The sequence below is a fragment of the Alosa pseudoharengus genome, unplaced genomic scaffold (assembly GCF_046254945.1).
Source record: "Alosa pseudoharengus isolate Yale_2024_CS ecotype anadromous, Long Island Sound unplaced genomic scaffold, YU_APseudo_1.1 YU_APseudo_1.1_scf_9, whole genome shotgun sequence".
Lineage (NCBI taxonomy): Eukaryota > Metazoa > Chordata > Actinopteri > Clupeiformes > Clupeidae > Alosa > Alosa pseudoharengus.
The window spans coordinates 14,511,662-14,530,476 of NW_027468881.1; the positions used below are offsets into that span (position 1 = coordinate 14,511,662).

Sequence of the window (18,815 nt, forward strand, 5' to 3'; positions counted from 1 at the left end):
CGATTAAGATGTCAAAATGTCTTCCTGTGCCTCTGCTGCCCGTTCCCTCTGTCTTTTTCTTGTTCTTTTGTGCTGTGAAATAAATATGAAGGCCCAAAGGGAAGCAGCCAGGGAGAAAGGAGAATGATCTAGTTTGAAATGATATAAAAGAGCAGGAGAAAGGAAACACCTTGAAATATGCACACAGCGGACCTTGAGAACAACTTGGTGTGGATGAAAACCCTCCGCCAGTCCACCGGTGTGCAACTTGCTGCAGGAGCTGCGGCCTTGCCCAACCCGAGTGCAGCTGCAGGGATGGAGATAAGGTTCTGTTCTTCTATGGCCCAAGCGAGAGCGAGCGGAGCGGAGTGGAGTGGAGACCGGAGCCGACCTTGGCCACACTCTCCCCGTGATGCGAATGTTCCATGTGGAAAATCATAAAGGAACAACAGTCCACTCGGCCCACGCCCTCCGTACGGCTCCAAAGAGCTCTGGCAAGCCAGCCGAGCTGCACGGCTTCAAACAAGTCTCTCAAGGCCTATCTCCTCAACCTGGGTCGACTGAGTTCACTTTTAGAGGAAAGCATTTGGTCTCTCTCTCTCTCTCTCCCTTTCTCTCTTCCTCTCTCTCTCTTCCTCTCTCTGACGATGCTTCAGTGTCTCCAGCTTACTCTGTAGAACAGCTTAATTTCAGCATAATTTGTGCTCTTCTGTGATTTAGTAGGGAACATCAGAAGCAGATGTTTGTTTGCTGTTTCCCAGTCCATGCCTACAGTGAGAATGGCCTGCGCATTTGCATATCAGTGCAGAAGCTTGTAAGATGTAGTCAAAATGCTTTGAAGAGGAATACGTCTTTTAAGAGGCATATGCATAGAGCATTATTCGGGTTAATTTTTCGGCATTATATATAGAGCATGCACTGAGCTTAAATGAATCAGCAATTTTAAATATGCAAACATGAAAGGGCTAATTGTCATAATACTGTCAGCTTTCTGGTAACTCCAGACTTCTGCCTTCCCTCCCCTCCTCCTCCTCCAAATGATTTTCTCTCAGCCTAACTCATGGCCTGCCCACAACTGAAGCCCTTTGGCAGATAGCCAGAGGGAGAGAGAGAGAGAGAGAGAGAGTGAGAGAGGGGAAGGAAAGAGGGAGAGAAAAGAGGAGGGGAAGGGATGTAGAGGGTAAAGGACAAGGAAAGAGAGAGGGGAGGGTGAGAGAATTTGGCCAAAGTTGGACAGAGCTCTATACTTCTCCAAACAGGAGAGAGAGAGAGAAAGAGAGAGAGAGCCTGTCTGTGTCTAAGATTCAAAGCGAGAATGAACAATGGCGTTTTTCATTGATAATCATGTCAATGTTTACAAATGCGAAAGGATCAGGTTTAAATCACTTGTAGCACAATTAACTTAGGATCTTTTACATGATTAGTGTGTATTTCTGTATACCTGGCATGTGTGTGTGTGTGTGTGTGTGTGTGTGTGCGCGCGCGCGCGCGTGCGTCCATGCGTGCGTGCGTGCATGTGTGTCTGTGTGTTTATTTATGTATCTGTGTGTGTGTGTGTGTGTGTGCCAGAGGACTCCGGAGAAGGGGGTGGGTGGACCAGAGAGAGAGAGAGAGTGGAAGAAAAAGGGGAGGCCATGAGGGAGAGAGAGAGAGAGAAAGATAAAGAGAGAGAGAGAGCGCGCAGCACGGCAGTTTTGATTGTTTTCATTTTTTTCTCTAATGATCACTCCTCCGTCACTGGTGCTTTTTGAGAAGGGGGAAGGAGCCACAGATTGCTGGATCAGTCTTGACTGCCGCTGTGTCAGGAGCAGCCAGTCGTGAGTGCCGGCAACTCCTCTAAACTTGGCCGATCAGACACCTGTTGAGCATGCTTTATGTGTCGCGCGCGGCAGCTATGGGAGTGTGCAGAGTGTCTATCTGATCGCCTCTGGGACTTGAGCAGCTGTCGCACATTGCTGGACCAAAAGGTGGATTGTACCACAGTTTTGCCTCTTTTGCCTACGCTGGAGAGATGTCATCTCTTTATCATCGCAACAAGGACCTCTCGCGCACAAGAAAGTCGCTGTCGGACTCGCCCCCCTCCTCCCCCACTGCAACCACACAAAGCTACAGAGTAAGCATGAGCTATCTGATTTTACACTACATTGCCATACTTGTGTATTGTTGATTTAGAAGAATATGAAGGTTCTTGTCTTTTAGGGATTTTATTATTATTTACGTAGTGTCTGGAGCGTAACTGGAGACTGGTGGTGATGCAGTTATACAGTACTGAAAATCTGAGAAAAAAACTGTTGTCGAAAGTGGCAAGCATATTTAGCAACAGTTCAGTGATGACTATGACGTGGCTTACTCTAAGACTAAAAGACCATGAACTTTAGTAAAGTTGAAAAGTTCCAGGTTAAGAAGATGTCTTCTAAGTCTATTAATTCTTCCTGGATATGACCACTGACACCATTGCACCTCTCATTACGCCTTTAATCACTTGTCTTAAAGAAAATGTTTACATCATTAAACCGCTGTTTACCCAGTGATCACTTTTAAATAGATGGTTAGTGTAAGAAAAAAATGGTTAGTGTAAGAAAAAAATTGTGTTTTCTTTTAATGCCATAATGGCTTATCTTGAAGACACACGTTAATGACTACTTATCAATTTGCAGCCATATAAGTTTAAACAAACTGACCCCACTGTTGTAGCTGTTTCTTTTCAAGTTCTCCCAAATGACCAGTACAGGAAATTGATGTTGATCACTCTCTTTGTGTGCTTGCCAGGACTTGATCTGTCATCTGCTTTTTATCTCTTTTTCTTTTTTTGTTGTGCTTCCATCACCCATGGGTGCCTGTGTTCCTCATTTATGTTTGTTTCTCATGTTTGTCTAATTTAGTAAATAAACAACAGTAATTGTGAGCTTTTCCTACCAACAGTGGTCTATATTTCTCAAAATTGCTACTTTTTCGTTGTCCTTATGGTACTAACAGCTGCCAGTTCTTAACTTTGCCATTTGCTTAACACCTTAGTGAATGTTTTTTTCATATGGATATCTGTTCTCTTTGAACATGTCCAAAATCACAAACTCCGTGGCAGTGTCCAGTGCCAAAACTGTAAGCGATTTAGAGTCCAGAAGGGAGAGAGCAAGAGGGACTACCTGCTGTGAATCTCTGCGTCCAGTGCACTTCATCACACAGACATTTAGCCAAACAAGACCCCCAAACAAACATCTGTTTACCGCATTTCTGCTCCTCCATGCTTCAGCTGCTATGTTTGCACGGGGCATGGAGAAAATTAAGCGAGGACCACTTCAAAAGCCTAGCAGAAATTAGGCAATGTGTTTATGCCAATGTTACAGTGCCGCATTGTGGAAACAGGTGTTAAAGGTCTCCAGATGCTATCCTTACTCCCCTCGGAGGGGATATGAAGTCAAGAGCAATGTATACAATGAGCCAAAGAAATAAAATTGCTTGCGTTTGGCTTTTCCCTCCCTAATAATGTGTCATGTTCCTTTTACCCAGAATATATCCATACTTGCAGTCTGGCATAAAGTTTCCATGACGCCAACAAGCCCTTATTGGCAACTTTTCCTTGGGAAAGTAAAAAACAAAAACAGTTAAGGGAGAGAGAGAGAGAGAGAGAGAGGGGCGGGGGCTGGGGGGAAGTAATGGGGAGAGAGAAAGCAAGTGTTTATTTTTAGCTCATTTGCTTTTTTGTTTATGACAGAAGGCTTGGTCTGTCTGGTGTGTGTGTGTGTGTGTGTGTGTATATGTATGTGTGTGTGTGTGTGTGTGTGTGTGTGTGTGTGCGTGGAGAGAGAGAGTGCCCAGCTGCACAGAGCCCTCATGCGCTTCACTGTAAACACACCAACAAATCTGTCTCAGATCTGTCTCACACAGACCGGCAGTCTTCGCCTGAGCTAATCTAACAGAGGCCCACATAGAGAGAGAGAGTTTCGCACCAAACAGAGAGCGGCTGTCCAAGATTAAAATGAATGCTAAATGCTCTTTGAACTGAGAAAGAAGAGTGGGAGTGAGCGAGGGAGCAAATGAGTGAGTGAGGGAGTGAGTGAGGATCTAGCAGGGGAGTCAGTGTGAAAAAGAGGGAGGAAAAAGCAAAGAAGTGCTTTTATGGTTATGCTTCGGCATGGAGTAGTAATCCGGTGGGCGCAAGGGGACCTGGCTCCCATGAGTCGGATGGGTAGTTTATGGGGATATTTACTTAACGCACACACACTGTGTGGAGTGAGAAAGGGGATAGAGAACCGTGCAAGCCCACTTGGCCTATGTGGGGGAGAGGTTTAGACACACCATAAAACAACACGCCGTGTTTATCCACAGCACGCGCTTCACTCACAGCACCGTTCAGGGGCCATCTCCATCAATTTGATGCAGTGTTATTTTTACCCCAGGAATGGAATGTCCATGCACAGGCATCTGCTCTGCCTTACAAGGCTTACGGCGCCTGAAGCATGCATTCTGTTTCTTCTCTTACATTCATGTGTGTGTGTGTGTGTGTGTGTGTGTAAACACCACTGTGCCAGCAGGTGCCTTTGGTTGTGAGCCGCTGTGTTTAATGGTTCTCACAGATGCCCTGGAACCTCGGCCATGCCCTGCTAATCCCAGGCCCTGCATGGGCAGCCAAACTTCCAGCCTCTCCCTTTGATTTCGCCTGAATCGAGAAACTATTCATTTGGGGCCAAATCTCATACCTAATCAGGAGAACCACAGAGACCGACCGACAGGGAGAGAGGTCTACTGAGGACAAATCCTTTGTGTGACCAAAAGAGGAAAAAATCATAGCACCCCCTAATAAACATTATCTTCTCTGTTTATCAAAACCACATCAACCATATCAGTCTGGAATATCATTTCCTCTGGAAAGGGAAAGCAAAGGGGAAGACGATGTTGATCTGGTGGTGGTCTTTTTTTTTCCTTCTTCTTCTTCTCCTTCTTCTTCTTCTTCCTCTTCTTCTTCTACTTCTTCTTCTTCTTCTTCTTCTTCTTCTTCCTTTTCCTCTTCTTCCTCTTCCTCTTCTTCTCCTTGTTCTTCTTGCTCAGGGTTCCCCTTGTGCTCAGCGTGGAGTTCACTCTCATTTATCATGTTTACAATCCCAGGTCTGGGGCTGGACTGGAGGGGGGGGCCGGAGCCTGTTCCATGACCACATAAGGACAGGCAGCTCTGGCAGTGGAGCATAAACATTTACAGAGGAACGGCTTGTTAGGCGCGGCAGCCCCGCATTCCTGCCGACGTTGTTTTCTTTCGCACTAAACCATGTCAGGGCCCGGGGGCCACCAAATAAGCAAACAATTAGTTCATGTGTATGACAACCAAGCATCGCTGTTTCGTAAATATGTTGTGTTGTTTATCAACCAGGGAAACCCATATTTGGTGTTGGAAAAGATATTAGTTGATATGATTTTAGCAGTTTTGATATCGACTAGTTTGTCTATATAGTTTAAAATCACAGATTAACACCTTGCAATTGAATTTTTGCTCTCTTTCTCTCTCACTCACTCACTCACTTACTGTGAGTGTGGTTTATTGTGTGTGTGTGTGTGTGTGTGTGTTTTACATCACACAAAGTTCGTGCATATCTATAGTTTCCTTCTCAAACACATCATCAGGCTTCCTTCCAGTGGAAAGTGTTCACAAACAGGATAAGATCACTGTGCTGGGGGAATCAGGCTTGAGATCCTGATGGGAGAGTGTGTTAGCGCACACTCTCCCAGGCTGGGCCAGGGAATGATCCCTAATCTCCAGGAATGCACGACACAACACAACATCCAGCAGGAAAGCACCAGAAAAAAAACAGTGACCTTCCAGCTCACCCTGTCCTCTCCTCTCACTCCTTCCTCTCCTCTCCTCTCCCTCCTTCCCTTCCTCTTCTCTCCTCTCCCTCCTTCCTCTCCTCTCCCTCCTTCCTCTCCTCTATGTGTGTCCTCTGTCTTAATCGGTCAGACGCTGCACACAACCCTTGCCTTTCCCATTACTGTAATGCCTTCTGTGGTCTCTTGAGTTGGAGTGGCTTGTCCCACAGGGATGGACACTAGTGGATAAAGGAGGAGGCCTGGATATTTTGCATCCCCCAGGAGAACCAGAGAAAGGATAGGGTGGGAGGGCCTGGAACGAGAAGGAGAGGATTAGCGTTGAGGAGAGGAGTAACCATTTTTAAAAAGATTCCTCTGATGGCATGGTGGAATTAAGAGCTAGCCAGCGCCTCTGCCATTGGAATGAAGAGTTCCTGTAGTTACGCATAGCAAGCTAGTGATGATATGGTAAATAAATAAAGGTGAATGCCTTGATAAATGCTTGGGGATACGAGAATTGCATCCAATGGAAAGTGTATACAAATGATGCATTGTGCAGTTGCTGGGGAACTGTTGCTGTCCGGAGGTGGGCTGGAGTAACACGTGCAGAGACAATTGAAGCTCTTTGACATTATGTCATTACATGAAGTCATAGTCATTTCCTGACACAAAGAGCACAGAGACACTGTCTATGACACTCTTTAAAGGCCTCTATGCTTACCGTCCACTTCGGAGGGCACATTGCACATGTCAGGGATCACAGGGAAAATTCATAGACATTAAATCACATAGATAGACCACTTCTGGCACTTTTCAAAATGAGTTATTTTTTTCAATTGTGTAGTTTATAATCCAAAATAATGATGATGGATTCTTTTTGTTGGATGAAAGACACTGTATAGAATTTCCCTCACATTTTTCTCCCACAATTTTGGTCCATATTCACAGTGCATGATTATTAAAATCTTGAGATGTGTGGATGGGTCATCTTTTGAAATTCTGTGTAGAATCATCCATGCATGCATAATGAAATTTTGGAAAGCACACATTTACCTACGGTTTGCAAAGACATAGCTGCGGAAAAATGGTCTTGCAATGTGTTTAATGTAGGCTAACACTAAGGAAATTAAACCCTTCATCTTGAAAACAAGGCACAAGGAGTCTGATAAGTCATTACTGTCTCTGTCTTTCTCTTGTCTTTACAGCATGAAAGGGCTTCAAGGTAAGTAACTGCTTGAATGGTTCTTTCATGCATAATAAATGACGTATGAAATTTCAGCATGAACATTGCTTGTGCTACACTGCCACGACGCACACACACGCAGGCTTATGAAGTTTTAAGCACCACTTAGGTTAGAGTCACTTTAGCCCATCATAATGCTGCCCATAGCGAGGACGTTTTGTCACTGTTTTGTCACACAACAGAGATGTGAAGCTATGACATATTACCTACTGAGATGTGCTAAGAGATTTCATCCAGTCAGCAATGGCTGAAATCCATTATGACTCTGCTGCTGAAGAACTTGGTAGTCTAAGGAATGGCCTGTCTACTTTTCCTATTCAAAGTTCATAGGCAGGGTGCCTGTCCACTCACTCTGACATTATGCATGAATACAGAGCTATTGTTTAATCCATTTTGAACAAAAGGATCAGTACAGGGGGTAGTCACACTGATGAGATTTATAACTAACAGAAATATCCCAGGCTAGAAGTTACATCACCAGGGAACACACTGAAACAACTTAATCACACAAATATGGTAAAAACGCACATTGTTCTGGTCATACTCTGGATAATGGGAACACTCACTCGACTGTAAGCACTCCACCAAATCCGCCAGTGCTGCAATATTTTAGTCATTCACAAGGAAAATATGTCACTGTCTCACTGTCACATACCAGAATGCATATCCAAGAATCCACTCTAGGCAATGTAACAGTGGGCTGCTACACAAGTGTGATGTATGTGATGTCTACCACACTGACTGGGAGTTTTTGTGGACAGGTCAGATTCCAGTGGTGGGGAGGGAGCCACTGACAGGCTACTTGGCCGGACAACCTCCTACACACGGCGGGAAAACCGCCTCGCATCTCTAAACAAGGCCGAGGATGACTCTGGAAACAGAGACTACAAAAAGGTTCACAATGTGTTTGTGTTTTGTTTATTTGTTGGTCTAATTATTTTAATGAGATTCCAAATTTTTTTTCTGCCACAAAACATAACTTCTAATGATTGCCATTGGCAAGGTTGTGGAATTAATTCATAGTTTCCCAGAGTGCAGTACATTAACATTAACATCATTAAAAAAAACACAAACTAAGGTCACATTTTTCTCTCTGTTTTCCCCAGTTATATGAGGATGCCCTGTCAGAGAATGACAAGCTGAAATCCAGGCTTTCAGACAGTAAACAAGAGCTGGTTAAAATTCGGAATCAGCTGCAGAAAGTCACACAGGTATGCTCCAGGTCACCAGGTCATTTCCTCGATGTTTGAACAGTTCTGAGTTTTGAATAAGGTCTTTATGAGCTTGTTTGTGTACCCCTCTTCAAAGCCCAGTCACACTAACGTTTGAGAGTTATAGTTTGCTATGTCCGCAAAATGGTTGAGGGAAATGAGGGAGGTAGCACGTAAAGTATATTTTCCGTAATTTTCCACAAATGTCTTACTTTATATTGTGTAGACTGTCTCCTAATCAAGCTCCTGCTAAAGACTTTTAAAGAAAATGAACTTCCTCATCCCTATGTGCCAGCTCATGTGTTCTCAAGCTGGACTTTCTGGAAGCCCTGAAATCCCTGACCTTAAGCTCCTCTTAGCTCCTCTTGTGGTACAGCTGAGAAGCCTCCACAGGAACTGCCTGTTTTGAGCTGTGGACATGGCTAGGTTTTGGGCACATGTGGATATTATATGTGCTTCGTTCTGAGTACTGCCCAACTTCACAATAGCTAAGGACTATAGCTATAGCTATAACTCAGTGTGCCGTTTATTTCAACTTTGTGTTTTAGAAACAAGACCGGATATCAGAGAGGTCTGGTGTGTATGAATCTGAAAAAAGAGTAAGTGTAAATAAGATTTGTTGCTGGATAATTCTTTTCTAAAATGAATACTGAACATAATTATTTTAATAAGTAGTGTAGTACTGGATTGTTTTTTTCCTGATGTAGCTTATGAAAGAACCTTTGAAATCTCTTTCGCCAGGAAAAACAAGCTCTGGAGAAAAAGGTGTCAGACATGGAGGAGGAGCTGAAGGTGAGATCCACAGGAATCCGAGGGAAATAATCCCCTTTAAATTGAGCTCAGAGATGGCAATAGTGGCAGCGTTAAGGGTGGCGCAGGTCTGCTCAGAGTGCAGAGAGGAGTGCAGGCTTCATTACCTGCCAGCTAGACTGATCTGCCCTTCTGCCAAACTCAGATAGAAAGAGAAAGAAAGAGGGAGAGAGAAGAGATAGAGAGAGAGAGAGAGTGAAAGGGAGACAGAGAGAGAGAGGGGGTAGAGAGAGACTGCAGAGCTGCAGAAGCACACTCTGACCTAGTTCCAGGCTTCTCTGGATATTGCAGAGTGTTCCTATCACAGGGAGCAGGCACTCGAGCTTTTGTTCGACATTCCAGTTGTAATTGCACATAGCTGGATGTTTTTTTTGAGGGGTTAGATGGATAGATCACGACAGACTAAATTTGGCCTGGATAGGTGAATATGGCCTAATATGATCAACTGAAGCTTCTACTGTGTTCCCCCTGCATTGGCATCTAAAAGGTTGAAATAGAATGTTATATATTACATCTACACACACACACACACACACACACAGAGACAGAGAGAGAGAGAGACAAGAGACAGACACAGAGACAGACAGAGACAGATAGACAGTATTATAGGGAGATGTTGAAAGAAAGAATTTTCCTCCTCATGTATAAACAGAACAGAACAGTAAACCTACACTGTGGGAACCATGACCGACACAGTGTTAGGTCAGTAACTCAGTGTTACACATCCAATGAAAGAGCCCGCATCCTGCCTAATATCAGGGCCTGGCGCAGTGACTGTTTGACCCCTTCTCTACTGTTATCATTGCCCCAGCAGCCAGCTCGGCCATTTCGCTGTGGTTACCAGCCTTGAACTCATCTTTTATTGGATCATTGAGAGAGGGGGTGGACCATGGTGAGTGGTTGAGGCTAGGAGTGTGACCAGTAGAACTGCAGACACCTGCTTACACAGATGACACCTGCTTGTCACTGACTCACTCGCCCCAAGGGGTTGCTGCACACACGGTATCTAGGTTGTTGTTGTTTTTGTTGTTGTTTGGTGTGCAGGGGAGCTTCTCGGTCACTGTTTTGTCACTGAAAGTCACTGAAAATTAGATGTCATATTGTTGTTTGTTTCACTCTGTTTTCACTCTTTTGTATTCACTCTGTTTCCTTCACGAGCTGAGAGATATTGTGATGATCAGTGATGTCAAAGAAAGTAGTGACATCAGTGAAGAACTTTGCTAAACAGCACATATTACTTAAATGTGTTCAGGGGTATCTTGTGTGTCATCCCAGGGAATTTAATTCAGCTCTCCAGCTGCACCCTAAATTCTACTGTATTTTTGTAAATACTGTACATTTTACTGTATTATGGCTGCAAAATATCATCTACACCCTCATTTTTTGTACAGTCACTCTTGATCATGAACTTTTCTTTGTCATTTTGAACATCAGTTTGTGTCTTGGAATCACACAATTGACGTTGTCAGCCACAGTCACTCCTAACATGCTGCTACGGAGTTACATTGAGGTTTACCACAAGCCTTACCTCAAAGTGGACTTTGGAAACTGATACACACTAAACACAGGCCGCAGGACCATATGTTCAGACCACATACTGACCACACCACAGAACTGCAGGGATTTTCTTTTCATTAGCTTGAGTAGGTTTATTCCCCCCCCCCCCCCTAAGAATCATATACAGACTTGCAAGAGGTCCTTGTGGAAAACTTTCACTTCAAAAGTTGGTTGCCTCAAACTACCCTTGATTTTTTTTTTTTTTTTTTTTTTGCATTTTCAACTTCTGAATCTTTCAAATCCAACACTTTCTGCTTTTCTCCGTTGCTCTCTCTATCTCTCCCACTGTCTCTGTCTGCCTTTTTCCTTTTATTTTCCCTGTCTGATGCCCCCCCTCCTTCCATGCCTCTCCCTGTCTCTCTCTCTCTGTCTGTCTGTCTGTCTGTGTGTGTGTGTGTGTGTGTGTGTGTGTGTGTGTGTGTGTGTGTGTGTGTGTGTGTGTGTGTGTGTGTGTGTGTGTGTGTGTGTCTAGGAGCTTCCTGCCGTGGCTCAGGTTCACGCCATGAGGCGGAGTAACGAGCGGCTCCTGGCTGAGAACAGGGCCATGCTGCGCGTCCTCGCCCGCCTCTCTGAGATGGCCGCTCCGCCTGAGACTGAGGACCTTTAGGCTCCTCTAGGGCTTGTTTCCTCTCCCCCTTCTTTCCTCCCTCCTTTCCTCCCTCCTTCCCTCCTTCCTTCCTCTCTCCTCTCCGCTCCTCTCCTCTGGCACTCTCCCTGAGCCGCTGCAGCTGTCCTCTACTGTCTTCCTCAGCTAGCGCTCCTGACCCTCCTGCGGCACCTCTGCCCACTGCTGTTCCTCTACTCGGCCGCCTCCTCCGCAGGCCTCACAGGCAGGTCCCGCTCTGTCTGTCTCACACTCGCTTTGGGCCATGTCCACCTCCACCTCTACCTCAACCTTGCCCTCCGTCATTCCCCTTTTCTCCTCCTTTCTCACACTCTTCTTTTCTCCCTCTCTTTGTTGCTGTGTTCTCATCTCTTTCTTATCTCTCTCTCTCTTTCTCTCTTTAGTTTCTGTGTCTCTCCATTTCTGTGTCAGAGCTGATGAAGGGCACCCCCTCAAATTCCTCATGTGGCCATCACACTGGGAGATATTAATAACTGGGTCAGGGCTTAGATGGAAGACTTTTCAAATAAGCCTGTTTGTGTGTGTGTGTGTGTGTGCGCGTGTGTGCGTGCGTCCGTGCGTGCGTGCGTGAGAGAGAGAGTGAGTGGGGCAACTCCCGCAATGAACAATCGATTAGCCAAATAATCACATACAGTAAATATCGATAGTAATGATTACAATTATGTGAAGATTAATGATTAATATTTTTAGAATTGCCATATTTTTATAATTGCCATTATTAATGGCCAGATATTTATATACTCCACTGTGTTTTATGTTTATGGATAAACATAGTGAAAAAAATAGTATTTTATGGTTGATGGCAACATGATCAGATGCTTCTGTGGGATGTTGAGTTACTAAAATACGATTCAAATGCAATGAGAAAGTCTTTGTCAGACACATCCAAAGGGGACTTAAATGTCAAAGTTTGCCTCCCCCACCTCCTCCTCTTCTCTAGAGAAAAAAAGCCTTGTGCCTGAAAGCCCTGGCCCTTTAATATGTGCCAATACGCTGCTCTCTCTCTCTGTCAAAGCCAACACACAAAAGCTATTGTGTCGTTTAAATGACATGGGAGATGTGTGGAGAAAGTGTCTGTGAGATTATGGGGAGCGGCGTCTACAAAGAGAAAGGAATTTTTCACTGACACAATTTATAAGCCAAATTATTTTCTCGGCATACCAGGCCCGTAAATTTTTCCTTCTTTTGCAGTGTGTGTGTGTGTGCGTGTGTGTGTTCTTGCTAGAGTCTTCGTGGTCGAAATTTAGAAGAGTTGGGTTTTAATGGTTTCCAACGCATGGCATGAGCATGTTGACTGTTTTTCTGTAAATCAGTTCAAACGGGCTAATTGATTTGAAGCTTTGTTGTGGTGATGTGAATCCTGGCACTCGCTCAGTATTGAGTCACAAGTGTTCATTTACACAAAACTGTAAATGTCACATTGAGTTTATGGATCTAATAGTCAATGGGGAGTTGTGGGTATAATTTGTGATTATTGGTTTAAAATGAAATAAAATAAAAATCATCATGGCTTCCTTCACCCACAACTTTTCCATTTACCTCACTGAAATTTCACTGAGTTTTTCTTTGAGTAACTCTGCATGTTGTGCAGTTTAGGGCACAGATACTGTTTGTGAAAAGCGTTTTGACAGATCTCCAAAGCTTGACTTCTCTCAATCTAGATTCATCCATGTCTTTTTTTTATTCTCTACAGGTTTTGAATGAACTGAAATCAGACAATCAGCGACTGAAGGATGAGAATGGAGCCTTGATCCGTGTCATCAGCAAGCTTTCCAAATGAGGGGACAAACACTGACTGCGCAGAGACCAACTTTAACTCTTTCCTGTATCTGTATCACCCATTTTTTTTTATTGACCTCGGACCGCTCATTTATTGGAAATGTTTCACTGGTTGATAGCTGCTCAGAGGCTAGAAGATGGAAAAAGAAAATGGCAGCAAATGGAATCACCCAGCAATCACACATTGTACTTCAGTGCAGCAGACACACAGGTACATCCTGGATAATCTAACCATCCACACAAGCATATGGTGAAATGCCATGTGTCTTTTTTATCACCTTAAAAGGTTTACCTACATCATGGAGATTTTGTTGGCATTTGGATCATACCAATCACAGGTCTAACAGCATCTCAGGCCTGAAATGGTAGTATGTCTGTTTGTGTGTGAGTTTGTGTATTGCACATCCAGTATGGCTATTTGTGTGTGTGTGTGTGCGTGTGTGTGCGTGTGTGTGTGTGTGTTTGTGTGTGTGTGTGTGTGCGCACATTTGTGTGTATGTGTTACATAGTACATGTCATAAAGGATAATTGTCACCATTGATCATGAAAAAAGGCCTATCACTTGTCTGTGCATATTTATGTTAGTCAATAAGCTTTTCATGTTTACAATACACACACAAAGATGTATTGAAATCAAATTATTGAAACATATATGGGGTGGGGTGGGGGGGATTTCACTTGCCACTTTTGATGAAATTGTTTATGATTATTTATGGTGTTTAGTTAGAGTTTGGCTCTATGTGTACTATATGTAATATATTTTCACTGAAATATTTATATTTCAAAGGTGTTTTATATGACAGTTCAACTTTAGATGAATGTAAAAGCACAGAATGTACTGCATTATATGATCACAAAATTATATAATATTCTATTTTAGTTTGCATGGTACTTAAATGTTAAAGATAATTCAGTGGTCATGGTTGAATAAAAAAAGAAGAAAGAATCACAATGTAAACTGTGGTGTCTGTTCAGCCTGAAGGCTTTAAGCTATTTAAGTAATGACTTCATTCTTCATTTCTTATGAGTGCCACTGAAATACAAACAAAGTGACAATGACAAAAGGAACATTAGCCTATAATATTGTGGGTGTGATTTCGAAGATTTCAAGTGCAACCTGGAATTAAGGTGTTATATCATCACCATCAGGTAAAATCATTCAGAATTGGTGGAAAAGAAACAGAAAACATTGCTAATGTTCTTTTTTTCTGAAGTGTTTAAATGTATCCACGTCTTGGAGAACATTGCTGCCCCCTGCCTGCAATGACTAGACCCTTCAGATAAGCTCAGGCAATATACTTACTGTGTGTGAATTTACAATATTTAAAAAAAAACAAATTACACTCACAGCTTCATAAGTATGACTGTAATTAGGCTGTTTGAACTATTACAGTTAAGGCTACATTTGAAATCTTCCTCAAGACAGATGTTGAGAAGGATTTTGTAACTAAATTTAGAGGAGCCATAAACAGTAAACTCTTCTCACAATGTGTTTAGTAATCTTTAGTAATATGTTATAATGTTGATTGCTGACCATGTTGCCATACAAAAGCTGAAAATGGATGAATGACTAGTTTTTTAATGAATTTTACAGTTATTGCAATGGACTCTTTTCATCCATTGCACAGTAGGTAAGACTTTAGTTAAAGTAGGGGAACTTTGGGGTGATTTTCTTTACTCTTCTCTCTATTGTACCCTGCTGAGAGAAAGCACTCCACATCCCCACTCATTCATTCCGGCTTCATCCGCATCTGGTGGTTTGTTTTCTACACTGTCTTTGTCATCTGTCAAACTGCCATACAGAGATTCATACCACTTCGAAGATCAAGGATGTACTTTTTTCTTCTCTTGAGGAAAACCACCCTTCACAACATCACATCACTGTATAGACAACAAAACATCCGCCTCCACAAGCGCAAAGAGACCATGCAAAACTCCCACATACACACAAACTGAGTTCTGTCAGGAAATACAGTATATACCCCACCTCTGTTACAAAAAAAGTTTTACAAGTAATCAATGGTTATATACTACCAATATATATGTATATAGGTTGTATGTTATAATCTGTTATAATACTGTATGAAATCAGTCAATGATCACAGAAAGACCAAAATATTTAAAAGGCCTTTATTTTTTATATTTGTTTAGTACAGAGCTTGTAACAGTTATGTTAGATTTGTGTTGAGATATTTGGCTCCCTTGAGGTCTTTACAAGGATTGCTGATGCTCGTCAACTACACAACCAGGTCATGAGAAGTTTATGAGCAACATTTTTGCAAAGTGTCCAGTCAAGGGCTAAAGCATGCAATCCACACTAGGCACGACATTACCGACATGAAAACACGTACCACAGCACTTCTAGACAGGTAGAAATATGGCCCGAGGACAACGCCGAATAGTCCTCTGCCTCTCAAAAAAAAGCAAAACAACAAACAAACAAACAAACAAACAATCAAACAAACAAATAAACAAACAAACAAACAGAAAAAACCCCACAAGGCAGTATAGCGAGAAGAAAAAAAAAATAAAACTTTTTTAATGTGTCTATCAATGGTGATGCAGTGGCAGAAATGTGTTCCCAAGGATGGCAGTTTTCAGCACTTTTTTGCAGTTTGACAGACATTGCAGATCAGGCTAAGCTTTTATGTAATGCAGGCTAATGTAGCTTCTGGTCTAGGTCTCAAATAACTTTTTAGTGTTCACCATGGAAAACTCCGCAAATGTCCCTTTCTTTATTTCTAACAGATGTCTGTTCAACTTTGCAACATTGACATGGTAAAAAAAGGAGAAAGAAAGGATGTTTAAAGAATGTTTTCATGGGATAGAGTTTCTTCCATTGTTTTATATCCCAACTAACTTGTCACATTACAACTAAACACACTACTACTAAATTAAGACAGACATAAAGCAAAGAGATTAAAATATAAAAAATACACATATTGCTGCTCTGAACCTTTCTTGCCATCTCTGTTCCGTTTATAGTAACACAACCCATGTGATACACATTCCAACTTAACTGTGCATTGTAGACATGGCCACCATGACCAAATATAAATAACGCTTTCTTTTTTTTACAAAAAGTAATTCAGAATTGGCTATGACAGAAACATTTAAAAAATAACATCTAACTTCACAAAGTCACACCACTGAATATCTAGGAATGCTTCACATAAGAGAATCTTGGTCATGCTGACACTGGCAGGTTGAAGTGCTTTCGTACTGCTCTGCAACCATTTGCTGTAAAGGGCCTATGCTTTATTGATTGGAGCTAACACAGACTCACACACATACATACAGAGTCCTACTGGAAGCAAAGCATTTGATGTCACCTGGACTGTTCAGACAACTTGCAACTGACTTATATTGAAATCAAGGGCTCCTTTTAAATAAGCACACACATGGTAAAGATCCTGAATGATCTCTCTTACAGCTAAAGCCACAGCTGAATAGACAACTACTCATGTTACTGTCAGCCAAAATGATAAGCATTTGCAAATTTCAACATGGCAAAATAAATATATAAATAATAATAATAATACATAAATAATCCCATATATTAATAAATAGATAAATAAATACATACATAAGAAAACAAAGCCTTTCCATCATTCTTGGAGTCAGAAATGGAAAGGAATCATACTCAGAACAATAATTCATTGCACGTGCGGCCCAAGCTAAATACAGACTCAAAATGGAATGTTTACGAAACACACAGGCCTTAGTGAATGGACTTTTCAATTAAATCTACACAACTGAGCTCTATGTCACTAGTGCTCAAATCTTATGGCTTTATTTTATATTCAACTATTTGTTTTCATGCACACCTGCAAACATACCGCTAAACACACATTATGTGCACACACACGCGCACACACACACACACACATGAACATTTACACACACACACACACGCACACACACACACACACAGTCACAAAGTTTCATATACATACAAGTTTATGTATGTATATTGGCTAGTAAAATGCTGTAAGTAAAACGTGGTCTGTAGCATAGGAAATTACAACATAAACTTTAGAAAAAAGCTAAAAATAAGGGGACTCCAAGGTTCAAGGTTTTTTTTTTCTTATATGGGATGGTCTCCTTGTGCTAACTTGGTAAACTTATTACCAATGTGAAAATCACTATTAACGTTGGTCCAAAAAATCACTTCTTTTAATGACATAATGTCAAAACAATGGCAGTGAACAAGATATATCATTGGCACAGATCATACTATAAGTGATAAATCAACCCCTATTTTCAACATGACAACCAGCCCATACAGTTTAATAAAGTCACTTAAGCAGATGGCAGTAACCAGTGTGCTATCACATATTTCCAAACATACAGTATATATTTTGTTTTCTGCATGAGCTTCATACAGTCAGATCTTGGAGTCCCCTAGACTTTGATCAACATATTCGTCAACATATTTGTCACTTTTAAGAACATATTTGGCAAGAGGACATACAAACATTGACCTGTAAATCATGTTCAATATAAAACAAAAGTAGTTACAAACCAATAAATAAAATGTATACATCAAAAACAGCAAGCATGCGGCTACATCTTCATCCTACATGAAATCACACTTAGTATTTTTAAACAACTTTGCTTATTACTGTACTGGATGTGTAGGCCTGGATAGAAACTGACCATCAGTTTTATTCACATTCTCTCCTAAACCCATCCAATGGAAAATAAATACAGATTTAGTTTCTTTTCTTTTTTTAGAAAATATACAGTGCATTTTCCCCCACTCCAGTTTGCTATTAAAATGACAAATGACATCTACTAACACACAATACATTTTTGCATTGTCTCTACAACATGCTCATTTTATAGTACTTTTATAGAAACATGCAGTTCAACAGGTAGGAACTATGCATATATAGAGGCAAAACTACACACCTATGTGGTTATTTGATTGCATTTTGGTGTTTTCTTTTTATTGTGTTAATTCTGAGAAAAAGACGGGAGACACCCAACTAAACTTAAAGGACTGAGTTGAATCTAAAGAATTGTGGCCCCTTGCCCAAAAAGCAGATGGGGATACTACTATAAACATAACTAGACTATAACAAAAAATAAATAATGGTTGACTAAATTATAAACAAATCTTTCTTATGGTCCCCGAGGATACATACAGTAAACCATCAAAACTGTCTACGTATTAAACTGCACTTATCTACCCATTGATTGCAACTAATTATTCTTGAATTACCTAACTGTCCCTCTCATATTACCACTGAGCAGCGCTTAGCAACATTTTAAATAAATAAATTAATTAACTTCAACTTTGACATCAGAAGACTCATCAAGCACAACGTATAAATTTACTCAGGTGATCAGATATTTGGCGCTTAGTTGGCATTAAAACAGATCTTAACAATTTTATCAAATCTTTAATCAGATCTTTAACTTTATCAAATATTGAAAAATATTTGTGTATTCCAATTGACACGGATAAACCTCCAAAGTGCAGATGTAAAGTTCACACCTATTAAATTTGGCAAACTGTACATTACACTTTCAGCCATGTATAAATGTCATTATTCCAAGCAACAAATAAAATGCCAAAATGTACTCAGGCTACAAAGTAAAGCCCACAAGCTTGTTCTGGCTTTTTTGTAGCATTATAAGCTGTTTTGTTGTCATTTTGTGACAAATATAAAAACCGTGGACAAAAGACGAGTCGAATTCAGTATGTGTTGGTTATACACAGCTACACAGAATGTTGCAAAACATCAGATACCCGCAGAACATACAGTAGTTACATCCAGTAGTGCAAGTAGATTCAGCAGTTTGGTAA

General features: G+C 41.5%; 1 protein-coding gene across 3 annotated transcripts; it reads left to right on the forward strand.

Moving 5' to 3' along the window:
- Positions 1-1,654: 1,654 nt before the first annotated feature.
- On the forward strand, positions 1,655-13,952 carry ppp1r12b (protein phosphatase 1, regulatory subunit 12B). Of its 3 annotated transcripts, none has more exons than XM_076277465.1 (8): positions 1,655-2,092; positions 6,981-6,997; positions 7,780-7,912; positions 8,125-8,229; positions 8,778-8,828; positions 8,971-9,021; positions 9,851-9,931; positions 12,915-13,952. In XM_076277465.1, the coding sequence occupies exons 1-7, from the start codon at positions 1,991-1,993 to the stop codon at positions 9,887-9,889; spliced, it is 498 nt and encodes a 165-aa protein (XP_076133580.1). In that variant the 5' UTR covers positions 1,655-1,990; the 3' UTR covers positions 9,890-9,931; positions 12,915-13,952. The 3 variants fall into 3 exon arrangements, with proteins under 3 accessions (XP_076133580.1, XP_076133581.1, XP_076133579.1); XM_076277466.1 differs by having other exon boundaries at positions 1,656-2,092; positions 9,854-9,931; XM_076277464.1 differs by lacking the exon at positions 9,851-9,931 and having other exon boundaries at positions 1,659-2,092.
- Positions 13,953-18,815: the final 4,863 nt, after the last annotated feature.

Coding starts and splice junctions, on each gene's coding strand:
- ppp1r12b (XM_076277464.1), top strand. CDS start 1,991: ATGTCATCTCTTTATCATCGCAACAAGGACCTCTCGCGCACAAGAAAG. Junction 7,913..8,124: donor GAAACAGAGACTACAAAAAG/GTTCACAATGTG, acceptor TGTTTTCCCCAG/TTATATGAGGATGCCCTGTC. Junction 9,022..12,914: donor ACATGGAGGAGGAGCTGAAG/GTGAGATCCACA, acceptor TATTCTCTACAG/GTTTTGAATGAACTGAAATC.